Raw genomic sequence first — 15,725 nt, 5'->3', positions numbered from 1 at the left:
AATGCCATTAATTACAATAAATCATTTAGTACTATTTACAATTCTATTCTTCATTTTGCTATGACTATCTCACTTCCTACTTCATTTAATGACTTATCTACTTTTATTTTAAAGGATTCTTACCTAATGGTGGGCATAGACTGGTCGACCGGCGGCTCGATTAGCCGCCGGATTGGCCCCGCCACATCCCCGCTCGTCAGCATGATCGGGCCAGCTGAATATTATCAGCTGGCCGGATCAGCTGGTCGATACACGGCACAGAAACGTACCGTGTATCCCCAGCATAACGGTAACATTTTCCTTTTGTCATACGCAATTGATGTCCTCTTGTCATTTGCATAGACTTAGTATAGTCAGTTTGCAAAAATATTTTAGTTGCTTCAGATACAGTGTAATCTTGTTATAATAGTAAACATTTGGGTATAGTAAACTACCTTTCCATATTCCTGCCAATCTCAATTATAAGTCTATGGGAGCAATGCCTGGTATAGAAAACTCTGAACTACAATAAAACTTCTGTTATAGTAATCATGTTTTTGGCCCCTACGTGACACTGACTCTGGATAAAGTAAACAGTGGGCAGTGCATTTGTGGTGGTCAGCTGCTGTCTTTAGGCTGGTTGCAAGTGAGTTGATACCTGATAACATTTGTAAGACAAGAAGAATGGCACCAGCGCTAGACATACAGTACAGTGCTGTACAAATAAGCAGCCTGGGGAAAATGAGGAATAATGTGACCATAAACAAAAGAGGATGCAGTTTTACCACTTCCACTTTGCAATCACCGTTATAATTATTGTCACAGTCCTCCCATGGGATTGTACGCACACCCGGGTATGTCTTCTCTTGTTAGCCATGGCGCTCTTGGTAACAGGTAGAGCGCAGTACAGGCTACTTTCACTTGTAGTGCAGATCAGAGCGAGCCTACTCGCTGCAAGGAGAGTGGAGAGTAGAGGGCTATGACCCGCCCGTGGAGGTATCAGAGCCATTCACATTACAGACACGATTAGCTTAGTATGATTAGCTGCATTTTGAAGAGAGGTTTCATTATTGGCTCATGTGTGAGCAGAAAGTTTTGCACAACACATGCTGCAAGTCCCCCCAATGAGGCATTAGACCCACTCACAGGAAGAGAGTGGCTGCTGAAATTTTTAAGAGCCCTGGATACTGTACTAGTGATTTGTCCAGCCTGGCTATGCAACCCTAATGAATAATTAACCTTGAAGTCCTCCAAATGTGCAAGTGCTTGTACTGTACCTCTAATGGGAGGACAGCGTTGGTCCTTTGCAGCAGAGCATTTACCAGGGCATATTGGGCTATTTCTAGGGCAATTTCTGATATAGTTACCTTTTGATATAGTAAACCAATTTTCCTGGTCCCTGGGAATTTACTATAACGAGATTATATGGTATGTATAATTATACAAAGTAATCATGTGTATGCCTTCTCTAAGGCCCGGTTCACACTTGCGGTTTTGCAAAAACCGCACCGGATGTCCGGACCGCACCGGAGCCGGATCGGACCTGAACCGTACGGTTCCTGTCCGGATCCGGTCCGGTTGCATACGGTTTCCGTGCGGTATGAACACGGTTGCGGTCCGGATCCGGATTCTTAAAGAGATAACAACCTGTATAAAAACAAAAAAAAATGTTGGGGTCTGGGAGGTCAGCAGAAGGGGGACCTGTGGAATCAGGCCCTCCGCTGTTTAGCACTCACCTCCACCTCCAACATGCTGCCAACATCTCCAGCTCGTGCTGCTCCACTCCAAAATGGTTGCCCAGGTGTCCCCAGCCAATATCGCCGCAACAATCCTCATAGGAAGTGGGGTAGAACATCCGGATTTTTTGCCAGTGTGTTGTGCGCTCTCCGGTTCTCATTGGTTTCCATTGGCCGGATGGTGCAGTCCGGCTCCGCCCCGGATACGGCTGCCGGAGGAGCCGGACCAAAAAATAGCGCATGTTGGAACGGACACCGGAGTCCGGATCCGGTCCGGCTCCGGTCCGGACGAAACGGACACATGTGAACCCTGGCATAGACTTACATTGCTATGCCGTGCGTCCGTTTCGTCCGGCCAGCATGCGGTGCGGCTCCGGCACGGCTATTCCGGATAGCCACCGCTAATGTGAACCGGGCCTTAAGAAGGCCAGTTTTCTAACATTTCTATTATACTTTTCTTATGGATCTGACCTCTGGGCTTCTACTTCTCTGTCTTTTTTCTTCTGATTTGGAGATTTTCCCATGGGCTTTGCCACTTATTGCTTTCTGTTTCTGATTCCTTCTGAACTTGTGACTTGTCTTTCATTGCCTGAGGGCAAATAATCTGGGACTCCTCCGTAGTCAGACAAGTGCTAGTTCAGAGTATGACTAACTTGTGATTAATGTATACTTGAACTTTTACTTTGTGTACTACTCCACCCCAGTTCTTGTATTACATTGTTGCTGTTTTCCATATTGAGCTAGTTCACTTGATTCCTTCAATGACTTGGATTTCCTTTTGGTCTTGGGACCTGTATCGCTGCTGTGATCAGTTTAACCTGTTTTCTCCTGTTATCTGATTTGCACCTACCTACTTATTTCACAAATTATGCAGGGCTCAGTTTATACAATGCAAGCTGTCCAGGCTTTGGAAGGTTGTTTTACATACCTAATCAATGTATTTTAATAGGTGCGTTTTAATAGTAATAAAAATAATTGCAGTATTTGTATAGCGCCTTTCTCCTGTCGGACTCAAAGCGCTTATTAGGCAGCCACTAGAGCGCACTCAGAAGGCAGTAGCAGTGTTAAGGAGACTCGCCCAAGAAACTCCTTACTGAATAGGTGCTGGCTTATGAACAGGCAGAGCCGAGATTTGAACCCAGGTCTCCCGTGTCAGAGGCAGAGCCCTTAACCATTACACTATCCAGCCACTGCTAAGTAAAGTAAAAGTAAGTAAAATCCTGGCATAACACATGACATCTGATGAGAATTTAGAGAACTATCTTATTCCTCATATGACAATCAGGGTGATTTACTGTTGTGGACTATAGCAGCCTTTACAGGCATTAGAAACTTATGGACATTTGGTCATTTTTATTGTATTGTGAATGTTTGTGTGTCTCTTAAAGGACTTACGAGCCCAAATATAAAAAAAGTCAAGTACCTTAAACACTTTTAAATGCACGGAGGACGCCGTCCGCGTCCTCCGTGCAGTTCCGCCGGGTCCCCGCAGTCTGATCGCCCCCCGTGCCGCTCCCGACCCCACAGACGGGGTCGGGCTCCCCTTCCTCTCATAAGATGGCCGCCGGAGCTGGCCGCGGCTGTGTAGTCTGCATACACGTTAGTGCGGCTGCGCAGCTCTAGGGCCTCCCCCCGATCCACGCTACTGTGTCATCTTATGAGAGGAAGGGGAGCCCGACCCCGTCTGTAGGGTCGGGAGCGGCACGGGGGGGGCGATCAGACTGCGGGGACCCGGCGGAACTGCACAGAGGACGCGGACGGCATCCTCCGTGCATTTAAAAGTGTTTAAGGTACTTGTCCTTTTTTTTTATATTTGGGCTCGTAAGTCCTTTAATGAAGAAAATGTACAGTGGGAAAAAAAATCTCATTTATTGATAAAAGCATGTACGGTCACAGCCACAAACCAAGACTTCACCTTATCAATTCATTATGTGAGCAGCTGGTGAAGTGCTGCACAGGACAGAAGTGAGCGCGTCATCTCTCTGGACAACGTGTGCCACAGCGGGGTGGGGCCAGAGGGGGTATGTCTAGGGCAGATAGACACACATACATCCATTGGTCAGCTTGGAAATTATTATTATAGATTTCCAGCCATCACTGCGGCTCTTTATACCCCTGACAATAGCTGCAGCAAATAATTTGAAATGCTGTTTTATACATTTTTTTTTTAAAGCACAGCCCACTCTTAGAGTTATTAAATTTGTATCCAACTATGCAGGTTAGGTGGCCTAGTGGTTGGAGCCAGAGAGCATTTGGCTTCTCTCCTTGAGAAATAAAGACCCCACATAGATTTCAATATTAGTAATGTGTTTTGCAAGGGTGGGTGGAAAATTGTGTGGGTAACTCTGACAATCCAGCCCCGCGATCTCATGTATTCTGCTCCCGTTAGCGTACGCAGGACTGACAATAGAGATTATTCGCGCAGCTGCCGACAATATGTAATGGGACAATCACTCACAAATTCCATATTACTAGGCCACTGTTGCCATGCAGGTCTCATGCACTAGAGACTCCTGGAGGCAAATTCACTGTGTGCGTAGTAAATGGTTAAGATTGGTTGGAGGTGCCCATACATGTACAATCATTATTGTATGTACAATCGGTAAACTAAAAATATCGGGTAAATTCACTGTCACCACTGTCTGGTTGAATGGAGCAGACAGTCTCCAACTAGCTACTCCTAAAAGGAAAAAAAACGTTATTTACAACCTAGCTAGCAAATCAACAATTTATAAGAAAATAATAAATCAATGTGGTAGTATGACTTTGACTCTTCAGAGGGCAGATTCGTTGTAGCAACAATCAGAACAGGCACAAGACTGAACGATAAAATCATTAGTTTTATTCTAAAACTACATACACATAGCCTAATTTAGCCCACAGATAAATATGTGTCCGGCAGAACAGATTGGTTTGATAGAAAGAGAATAGAGATGAAAAGAAACAGAATGTCTTTAACCATTTCCGCCGCCCGGACGTGAAACTGTGTCCTCCTCTGTCCTCCTTGTGTCCTCCCCTATTATTATTATTATTTATTGTATTTATAAAGTGCCAACATATTACGCAGCGCTTGTGTCCTCTTCTATGCCCCTTTGTGTCGTGTATGAACGAAATCCCTGCCAGGAAACTTGGGTGCAGGATACAGCCGATATATGGCTTACTCTGCTCCTGCACAAGTCCCGGCGGCGTTAATTACTGTTCCCCCTCCAGGTCAATGTGGATGGTCGGGAATTATGTAATTTGGTTTCCAGCTATTGCTGGAGGCCAAATTACAGTGTTTTAAAAGTAACTTCAGCTCTGTCTTCTGATGGAGCCGAAGTTACTCACTGAGCGCTGCTATAGCCGTAATTCCTATTATGGTCTATGGTGGCACCAGCTGTGCCCAAATCTCCTGCACTGTATTCCACTTGTTCTCTTTGTGTCCCCCTGTGTTCTCCTCTGCATGGGCACAGTACAAGGAGTCCCTGACATTGCAGCAGGTTGGAGGTTAGCATTGGCAGGCGTTCACAAGTCAGGAACTCCCTGCATTTTAACTATAAGATGCAGTGATTTTTTTCCCCACTTTGGGCGGAGAAAAAGCGAGCCTTATAGTCCAAAAATACAGTAACACACAGCTGCCTCTATTCAGGTGAATGAGTTTGTGACCCCTTACCTATATTCCAAAAAAGGTACATATCAATTGACATAGCAATTTGCAGTATCTCCAATCCAGGAAGCAGGGCTCTGGCAGAAGAATTTGGGGCGCTTTGCAATTTGTTCAGGGCTCTAATCTAATATAAACAAGACGCCACTTGCCAGGGTAAACTTTATCTTGTTTTAAATATTTCTTGTTCACCCTTTTTTTGTTTTCTGCTGTAAAGCTTATTTTCAGATATTTTTGTTAGTGCCATAGTGCAAAAGGGTTAAAACCTGTGCCATACTGCTGGGGGGAATTTTCCATACTTTCTGTTCTTATGACTATTCGGGTTCAGATGTAGACTCTAGTTATTACTGGAACAGAAAGGTACTCTGTGACTAAAAAACACAGAAATATCCTAAGTGGTCCAGTAAGCCTGGTCTTTCATTTTTTTTTTTTTTTTTTTTTGCTTTTTACACTTCCTGATTACTGTTATTGGCTAATAGTAATCAGGAGGTCGGGATCCAATGAAAACAGTCTCCTGAGAGAGTCACAGAACTCTGCTGTCTTTAGACAGCAGAGATATGTGTCGGCGATGATGTTTTATTGCATCCCGGGCAGGGGATTGGGCAGCGTTATTACGCCGCATCAGTCTTAGGCAGCCCCAAGTGTGGTGAAGTTTTAACTAAGGCCGGTCCCAAAGCGGTTAAGAATTGTTTGCTGATATGTTGAAAAACACTTGACATCTTTTGCCTGGGTCATATTATATCACAGTAAGGACTATTTAGAGCAGAGGTGCACACACTTTTTCGCATTGTGAGCTACAGTGGGATGCGAAAGTTTGGGCAACCTAGTTATTTGTCATGATTTTCCTGTACAAATTGTTGGTTGTTACGATAAAAAATGTCAGTTAAATATATCATATAGGAGACACACACAGTGATATTTGAGAAGTGAAATGAAGTCTATTGGATTTACAGAAAGTGTGCAATAATTGTTTAAATAAAATTAGGCAGGTGCATAAATTTGGGCACTGTTGTCATTTTATTGATTCCAAAACCATTAACCAACTAATTATTGGAACTCGAATTGGCTTGGTAAGCTTAGTGACGCCTGACCTACATACACAGGTGAATCCAATGATGAGAAAGAGTATTTTAGGGGGGTCAATTGTAAGTTTCCCTACTCTTTTAATTTTCTCTGAAGAGTAGCAACATGGGGATTTCAAAACAACTCTCAAATGACCTGAAGACAAAGATTGTTCACCATCATGGTTTAGGCGAAGGATACAGAAAGCTGTCTCAGAGATTTCAGCTGTCTGTTTCCACAGTTTGGAACATACAGAGGAAATGGAAGACCACAGGCTCAGTTCAAGTTAAGGCTTGAAGTGGCAGACCAAGAAAAATCTCGGATAAACAGAAGTGACGAATGGTGAGAACAGTCAGAATCATCCCACAGACCAGCACCAACGACCTACAACATCATATTGCTGCAGATGAAGTCGCTGTGCATCGTTCAACCATTCGGCGCACTTTACACAAGGAGATGCTGTATGTGAGAGTGATGCAGAGGAAGCCTTTTCTCCGCACACAGCACAAACAGAGCCGCTTGAGGTGTGTTAAAGCACATTTGGACAAGCCAGCTTCATTTTGGAATAAGGTGCTGTGGACTGATGAAACTTAAATTGAGTTATTTGGGCATAAAAAGGGGCGTTATGCTTGGAGGAAAAAGAACACAGCATTCCAAGAAAACCACCTGCTACCTACAGTAAAATATGGTGGTGATTTCATCATGCTGTGGGGCTGTGTGGCCAGTGCAGGGACTGGGAATCTTGTCAAAGTTGAGGGACGCATGGATTCCACTCAGTATCAGCAGATTCTAGAGACCAATGTCCAGGAATCAGTGACAAAGCTGAAGCTGCGCCGGGGCTGGATCTTTCAACAAGACAAAGACCCTAAACACTGCTCAAAATCCACTAAGGCATTCATGCAGAGGAACAAGTACAACGTTCTGGAGTGGCCATCTCAGTCTCCAGATTTGAATATAATTGAACATCTGTGGTGTGAGTTAAAGAGAGCTGTCCATGCTCGGAAGCCATCAAACCTGAATGAACTAAAGATGTTTTGTAAAGAGGAATGGTCCAAAATACCTTCAAGCAGAATCCAGACTCGCAGAACCTACAGGAAGCATTTAGAGGCTGTATTTTCTGCAAAAGGAGGATCTACTAAATATTGATTTCATTTACTTTTTGTGGTGCCAAATTTATGCATCTGTCTAATTTTATTTAAACAATTATTGCACACTTTCTGTAAATCCAATAAACTTAATTTCACTTCTCAAATATCACTGTGTGTGTCTCCTATATGATATATTTAACTGACATGTTTTGTCGTAACAACCAACGATTTATACAGGAAAATCATTACAATTAAAAAGGTTGCCCAAACTTTCGCACCCCACTGTACTTTAAGAAAATAAGCAAGTCAAAATGTTCTACCTACAGTATGTACAATTTTAGGAGCACACTTGTATATACAGAATGGAAAATGTAGCGAGGTCGGAATCTAACATGAAGGCCTTCGCGATCTACCGCTAGCTACCTAATGGGCACCCCTGATTTGACATGTGTCTAGACTAAGTCCCTCTTTTCTTTTTTTCTCACTGTAAGAGGGTAAGAATCCAATTCTCTAAATGACAGTATCTGCAGTGAAACAGCATAACCTTGTCTGATAAGTAATTACACATTATAAAACTCACGTGTAGCTGAGGAAAACACTTGGGATTTGCAAGCAGCAGATAAAAAGCTCGGCAGTTCAATATTTGTCTGTATGGAAGTTTCATATAGGAAGCATAATCGTTTACCTGAGGATGTCAAAACTTCAAACCTAGGATTGTTATTCTTTAAAAGAAAAATAAGACTATGTGATCCCAAGAAAGTCCTATAAGAGTTGAACTAAATACACAGATGTTTATCTCATTGTGACGATTAATGCCACTACTCAGTTATCTGATTGCTGGTGATCTGCGGAATCGCCAACAATGCAGACACTATACCCGATTATGTGTGATCCGCAGAATCACCAATAATGCCAGTATAGCAAGACTGAGAGCAGAGAGTGTAGTGATTGGTGTCACGGTAACTATAATGCTTTATTGAGGCCTCACCAGAGGGGCTGGTGAGGTAGGAACAGTACACTGCGTGTGTACTAACGTACAACCTCCAGCAAGCTGGGGAAACAATACTGAAGAGACTGAATCTCTCGAGGAGCGGGTGATTCAGACTATACTGCAGGCAAATGAACACCCAAGGTGCGGGTGCGTCATACTGAACTGCAGTTTACGAGATACAGTAATACTAAAACAACAGGCATCTAATGAGTAGGTAACTAGAACTAACTATATCCTAGCAGAGCTGCTTAACCAGCGGAGCTGGCGCAGTTAATACCTCACCAGTGGCGAGGGCCCACTGGTGAGTAGATTGGTCAGATAGGCAGGGTTCGGCAACAGAGAGGTAAGTATCAGTACAGAATTGTGAAGCAAGAGAATAGTCAGCAATCAGGCAGAGATTCAGCAACAGGCAGGCAGATAGGCGAAAGTACAGGAACAGAAGACAGGATCAGGGTCCGAGTAATATCTAAGAGTCATACACAGGAGATCAATACACAAGCAATAACCTAGTCTGGGTGTGAAATCCGTAGCGTCAACACCCGGGAACTAGTCTAAACAAGTAGCAATAACAGAGTAGCAATATCCTAAGCTTGGGGGTGAGGTCCTTGGTCTCAACCCCCCGGGACCAGCCCAAAGCACAACAGAACAATCACACAGCAATCCCAAGCTTGTGGGTGAGGTCCCCGGTCCCAACCCCCCGGGACCAGTCTAAAGCACAACAGAGCAATGAGACAACAATCCTGAGCTTGGGGGTGAGGTCCCCGGTCCCAACCCCCCGGAACCAGTCTAAAGCACAACAGAGCAATGAGACAACAATCCTGAGCTTAGGGGTGAGGTCTCTGTTCCCAAACCCCCGGGACCAGTCTAAAGCATAACAGAACAATGAGACAACAATCCTGAGCTTGGGGGTGAGGACCCTGGTCTCAACCCCCCAGGACCAGCCTAAAGCACAACAGAGCAATGAGACAACAATCATGAGCTTGGGGGTGAGGTCCCTGGTCCCAACCCCCCGGGACCAGTCTAAAGCACAACAGAACAATGAGACAACAATCCTGAGCTTGGGGGTGAAGTCCCCGGTCCCAACCCCCCGGGACTAGTCCAAAGCACAACAGAGTAACAGCAATATCCTAATCTAGATGTGAAATCCTTGGCATCTCACCTGGGATCTAAGCTGACAGATAACAGCAATAGCAATATCCTAATCTAAAGGTCTGAGCGCTGACACACAAGCATTCACGACAACAGACAAGGACAGCGTAACAATTCCTGGTTTAAATACTGAAAGCAGATTCAAGCAGCCCCGTCCGAGGGGCTGAGCCAGCCTGCAAGGTAGATTAACAGGTGGAAGTCAGCTGACCACAATGTCAGCTGATCTGTCTCCTCCGCCCATAAAGGTCCTTTTGCTCCATGTGCAGGCATGTGGATTTAAGCTGCTGTGCAAGAGAGATTCCTGTCCCCCCTGAGTTGGGAAGCGACACCCGGGATAGCGTGGCCGCAGAGGTGACATCAGGTGTGAAAGCAGCTGCGCTGCTTTCCCCCACAGAGGTAACATCTTCGATCGTTACACTCATCAGTTTATTTTCACCTCAGGTTTCCTTCAAGCGTAGTTGTGGTTGCACGCATTCACCTGGAATTAGACATTTCTGTTAAATGGAGGGCAAATTAGATACATTTTAAAGGAAAAAAACCTTTTGCCATGGGATTGTGCATGCGGCTGCAATTTCACGGAGGCCCGTTTGACACTGGACAGATCAAAAACTGATTCGTGAAAAATCTTTATTAACCAAATAGCAGACTATTTGTAGGAAATTCTAGCTAGTTTTACTAGAATGCTTAGTGCACAGTACATAAAAATTCAGGAGACGCATAGCATGGTCCTTTTCTCTTCCCTGGTTTAGTTGAAATTATACTGTATTATGTGTTGTTTTATCTTTTTTATTTAAAATAAGTGTACTTATATTTAATGCACAAAGCAGCACAATCACACTATTACTGCAACACTTCTTACACTTGCGAAATGCAGAGACATGATTTCTACATTTAACAAAAATCTATACTATTCAGAGTTAAGTGGTAAAATAAAAAAAATAAGAAGTAGACTAGCAAGAATGCATACAGCCCAGCCAAAAATGGAAAGGAATTCACACATTTATTGTAAAAGTGGAAGTAGGACTCAGACACTGCAGACATCTGCTATGTCTCACCAGTACTCATCAGCCAGGATAGTCTCACTTCATCTCTAGTATGTTTACTCTGTGCAGGCAGACATGTGACATTTTGGTGCGTGAGTGTTTTAATGGGAACTTTTTTTTCTCTATTCTAGAAACAAGACACTGGTCAAGCATTGCTGGACATGGTCTTCAGTCACTTAAGTCTCAAAGAGAGAGAATATTTCGGATTACAGCACAGTGAAGATTCACTAGACTCACATGTGAGTGTGTTGAACAAATAAAATGTTTGTTTTTTTGTTTGCTTATAAGGGCTTTAGTGATTTAAAATGCAGACCTAAAGGTTTCTTCAGAGTCACTTCAACACAAGCCGGCCCAACACACAGTCCCCTGACCCAGGGCCTTTCCTACTATAAAGCCCAAACAAGCAGGGCCAAAATGCATTGAGTTGTACTGCATATGGTATTTTTTTTCAACAATTTTCACACTGTGATCCTCGCATTATTATCTATATATACAGTGGCTTGCAAAAGTATTCGGCTCCCTTGAAGTTTTCCACATTTTGTCACATTACTGCCACAAACATGAATCAATTTTATTGGAATTCCACATGAAAGACCAATACAAAGTGGTGTACACGTGAGAAGTGGAACGAAACTCATACATGATTCCAAACATTTTTTACAAATAAATAACTGCAAAGTGGGGTGTGCGTAATTATTCAGCCCCCTGAGTCAATAATTCGTAGAACCACCTTTTGCTGCAATTACAGCTGCCAGTCTTTTAGGGTATGTCTCTACCAGCTTTGCACATCTAGAGACTGAAATCCTTGCCCATTCTTCTTTTCAAAACAGCTCCAGCTCCGTCAGATTAGATGGACAGCGTTTGTGAACAGCCGTTTTTAGATCTTGCCACAGATTCTCGATTAGATTTAGATCTGGACTTTGACTGGGCCATTCTCACACATGGATATGTTTTGTTGTAAACCATTCCATTGTTGCCCTGGCTTTATTTTTAAGGTCGTTGTCCTGCTGGAAGGTGAACCTCCACCCCAGTCTCAAGTCTTTTGCAGACTCCAAGAGGTTTTCTTCCAAGATTGCCCTGTATTTGGCTCCATCCCTTTTCCCATCAACTCTGACCAGCTTCCCTGTCCCTGCTAAAGGGAAGCACCCTCAGAGCATGATGCTGCCACCACCATATTTGACAATGAGGATGGGGTGTTCAGAGTGATGTGCAGTGTTAGTTTTCCGCCACACATAGCGTTTTGCATTTTGGCCAAAAAGTTCAATTTTGGTCTCATCTGACCAGAGCACCTTCTTCCACATGTTTGCTGTGTCCCCCACATGGCTTGTGGCAAACTGCAAATGGGACTTCTTATGCTTTTCTGTTAACAATGGCTTTCTTCTTTCCACTCTTTCATAAAGGCCAACTTTGTGCAGTGCACGACTAATAGTTGTCCTATGGACAGATTCCCCCACCTGAGCTGTAGATCTCTGCAGCTCATCCAGAGTCACCATGGGCCTCTTGGCTGCATTTCTGATCAGCGCTCTCCTTGTTCTGCCTGTGAGTTTAGGTGGACGGCCTTATCTTGTAGTTTTACAGTTGTGCCATACTCCTTCCATTTCTGAATGATCGCTTGAACAGTGCTCCGTGGGATGTTCAAGGCTTTGGAAATCTTTTTGTAGCCTAACCCTGCTTTAAATTTCTCAATAACTTTATCCCTGACCTGCCTGGTGTCTTCTTTGCACTTCATGGTGTTGTTGCTCCCAATATTCTCTTAGACAACCTCTGAGGCCCTCGCAGAGTAGCTGTATTTGTACTGACATTAGATTACACACAGGTACACTCTATTTAGTCATTACCACTCACCAGGCAATATCTATGGGCAACTGACTGCACTCAGACCAAAGGGGGCTGAATAATTATGCACACCCCACTTTGCAGTTATTTATTTGTAAAAAATGTTTGGAATCATGAATTTCGTTCCACTTCTCACATGTACACCACTTTGTATTGGTCTTTCATGTGGAATTCCAATAAAATTGGTTCATGTTTTTGGCAGTAATATGACAAAATGTGGAAAACTTCAAGGGGGCCGAATACTTTTGCAAGCCACTGTATATATCCTATATAATAGTCCTCCTGCGTCCCTGTGCCCAGTGCGGTTTGCCAAGCACGCACGGCACGCAGGCAGACTTGGGACAGCGCGGGGGAGGGGGGGGGGGGGGCAGGTGTGCGCGTCCCTGGCATGTGTGCGCATCGAGACCGCGCGGGCATTGCGGGAGATGGGGAGTGAGGGGCGTAGCAGCCAAGGCCTAGTGCCCATTTTTAAATGAGTGGTATATATATATATATATATATATATGTATATATATATATATATATATATATAATAGAGTAAGTGCCTCAACCTTCAAGCAAGAAGAAGAAGTAGCGCCCTGCCCCCAGGGTCGGTCCAAGCAAGAAGAAGGGGCTGGTCCAAGCAAGAAGAAGAAGTAGTGTCATATCAAACCAAGGGCAAAGAGAGATAATTTGCATATGTAGTAGCAGTGCATTGTGGGTAACCACAAATGTTCACTTATAGCTGAATTATTGCAGATTTGCTTCTGTTTTAAAAAGGAACATTACACCAAGCTTTGCTTTTTTTAGTAGAAGGGCTTTTTGGTCTCTTTTATCCTCCTATACATTCTTAGTAGTTTGGGTCACCCTGAGCTGCTTAGTTACTCTGTTGTACTGGTCCAAGGCCTATTTCATACAGCCTTATCAATCCCTGCTATGTACTGATGAGGACCAAGCGGCTGAAATAGGCTGTCACATGTGGGTTTGATATGACTGTAAAACTTAAAGCTATAGGCTTGCTTGACTTACCAAGGGTGAAAAGGAATAATTGGCATGTTTAGTAGCAGTGTATTGTGGGTATTCACGAATGTTCACTTATAGCTGAATTGTTGCAAATTTTCTTCTGTTTTAAGAAGGCAAATTACACCAAGCTTTGATTTTTTTAGTAGAAGGTCTTTTTGGTCCCTTTTATCCCCCTATACATTCTGAGTGGTTTGGGTCACCCTGAGCTGCTTGGTTACTCTGTTGTACTGGTCCAATCCCTATCTCATACAGCTGTATCAATCCCTGCCATGTACTGATGAGGTCCAAAAGTCTGAAACAGGCTGTCACATGTGGGTTTGATATGGCTGTGTAAAATTTAAAGCTATAGTCTTGCTATTCACCAGTGGTTCTGGATGCTTGCTTGGCTTACCAAGGGTGAAAAGGAATTATTTGCATATTTAGTAGCAGTGCATTGTGGGTATCCACAAATGTTCACTTATAACTGAATTATTGCATATTTTCTTCTGTTTTAGGAAGGCAAATTACACCAAGCTTTGTTTTTTTAGTAGGAGGTCTTTTTGGTCCCTTTTATCCCCTTATACATTCCGAGTGGTTTGGGTCACCCTGAGCTGCTTGGTTACTCTGTTGTACTGGTCCGAGCCCTATCTCATACAGCCGTATCAATTCCTGCCATGTACTGATGAGTACCAAAAGTCTGAAACAGGAAGTCTATATATGGGATTGATATGACTGTGTAAAATTTAAAGCTATATGGTTGCTATACACCAGTGGCTCTGAATGCTTGCTTAGCTTACCAAGAAGTAAAAGGGGGAATTTGCATATTTAGTAGCAGTGAATTGTGGGTAACCACAAATGTTCACTTATAGCTGAATTATTGCAGATTTCCTTCTGTTCTAAAAAGGCAAATTACACCAATACAGTGTGCGGCATTGCAGGAAGTGACGACAGTGGAACGCACGATGGAACACGGAAGAGGTGAGTCATCCCCGCCCGCTGCCTCTTACTAATAGTGGCGGCTGCTACTGTGCTTAAGCTGGAGGCGGAGTGCACATGGGGGACCCAGGTGAGGGGGGGGGGGTTTCCTGCTGAGCTTAAGCTGGAGGCAGAGCACACATGGGGGACCCAGGTAAAGGGGGGGGGGTTCCTGCTGAGCTTAAGCTGGAGGTAGAGCACACATGGGGGACCCAGGTAATGGGGGGGTTTCCTGCTGAGCTTAAGCTGGAGGGGGAGACCCAAGTGAGGTAGGAGGGTCCAACCCCCCCCTCCCCGCCGCTGTGCCCAATTCCCCCTTCCTGCCCTCTACCCTCTTATGCGGTGTATGCTACGCCGCGGGTCGGCTAGTATGTATATAAAATCGGACATATGTGTGTGTGTGTCTGTGCCGCCATCACTCGAAAACACCTTGACCAATTTCAACAAAACTTCTTTGGATATTTGATAAAAACAATAAAAAACATAGATAACGCCATAGTGTAGCGTTTGTAAAAAAAATAGCTGGCAGTCTAAGGGTTAAGCGACTTGCCAATACTATTTTCTTTTGCTCAGCCTCCATTACAATTTTCTGGCATAAACAAACTGTGCACTGATTTTCAATTGAGGGTGAGAGAGAACGACAGCTGATTTACTGAGACCAGCTTATCAGCTTCTGTTTTTGCATTTCACTGCTGAGCTCCAACTCCGTTTTAAATATCAACACTGCACCTGGAAGGAAAGCATTCCAACTTCCCATTAGTTTGTGACACACAGCCGCAAAGGAAGTCTGTTACTGACAACCTCAAACACCGCTTCCAATTTTTGGCTGAATATTTTAGCATTGACAGGAGGTTTAAAGGAAACTTTCCTCCGTAACTTTTATTTACAGAGGATAAGAGCAGCAATCACATGCTGCCACTACGTGTGGACATTCTGTTCCACATTAAAAAGAAAATCTTTGGGTAGATCTCCAGTTATGAAAAAGATTAGACTGCAGTAATCATGTTAGTCAGCTTCTGACAAAGTCAAAGTCATTACTGGGGGAGGGGGGGGGGGGAGGGGGCTTAGTGTTGTTAGTCATGTTGCACCGTGTGTTGTGTGCAACACGCATGGGAACATGAAAGTCCATTGACCCAATATAAGAAGGGTTCCCACACGTTGCAATGTAACGAGGTCGGGAACACTTTATCCCACAACACATGCAATTTCTCATTGGTTTAATTGTGTTGGAGCTGCCAATGT

General features: G+C 43.9%; 1 protein-coding gene across 3 annotated transcripts in view; it reads left to right on the top strand.

Moving 5' to 3' along the window:
* Positions 1-15,725, top strand: part of PTPN3 (protein tyrosine phosphatase non-receptor type 3) — a 268,618-nt gene that overhangs the window by 115,142 nt on the left and 137,751 nt on the right. For all 3 annotated transcript variants that reach the window (XM_068236673.1, XM_068236671.1, XM_068236672.1), the window contains one exon: positions 10,823-10,930. In XM_068236673.1, coding sequence (XP_068092774.1) covers positions 10,823-10,930 — 108 coding nt within the window. The remainder of the gene's footprint in view (positions 1-10,822; positions 10,931-15,725) is intronic.

This window comes from Hyperolius riggenbachi, chromosome 5, assembly GCF_040937935.1.
Source record: "Hyperolius riggenbachi isolate aHypRig1 chromosome 5, aHypRig1.pri, whole genome shotgun sequence".
Classification (NCBI taxonomy): Eukaryota; Metazoa; Chordata; class Amphibia; order Anura; family Hyperoliidae; genus Hyperolius; species Hyperolius riggenbachi.
This window is presented reverse-complemented; position numbering and strand designations above follow the sequence as displayed.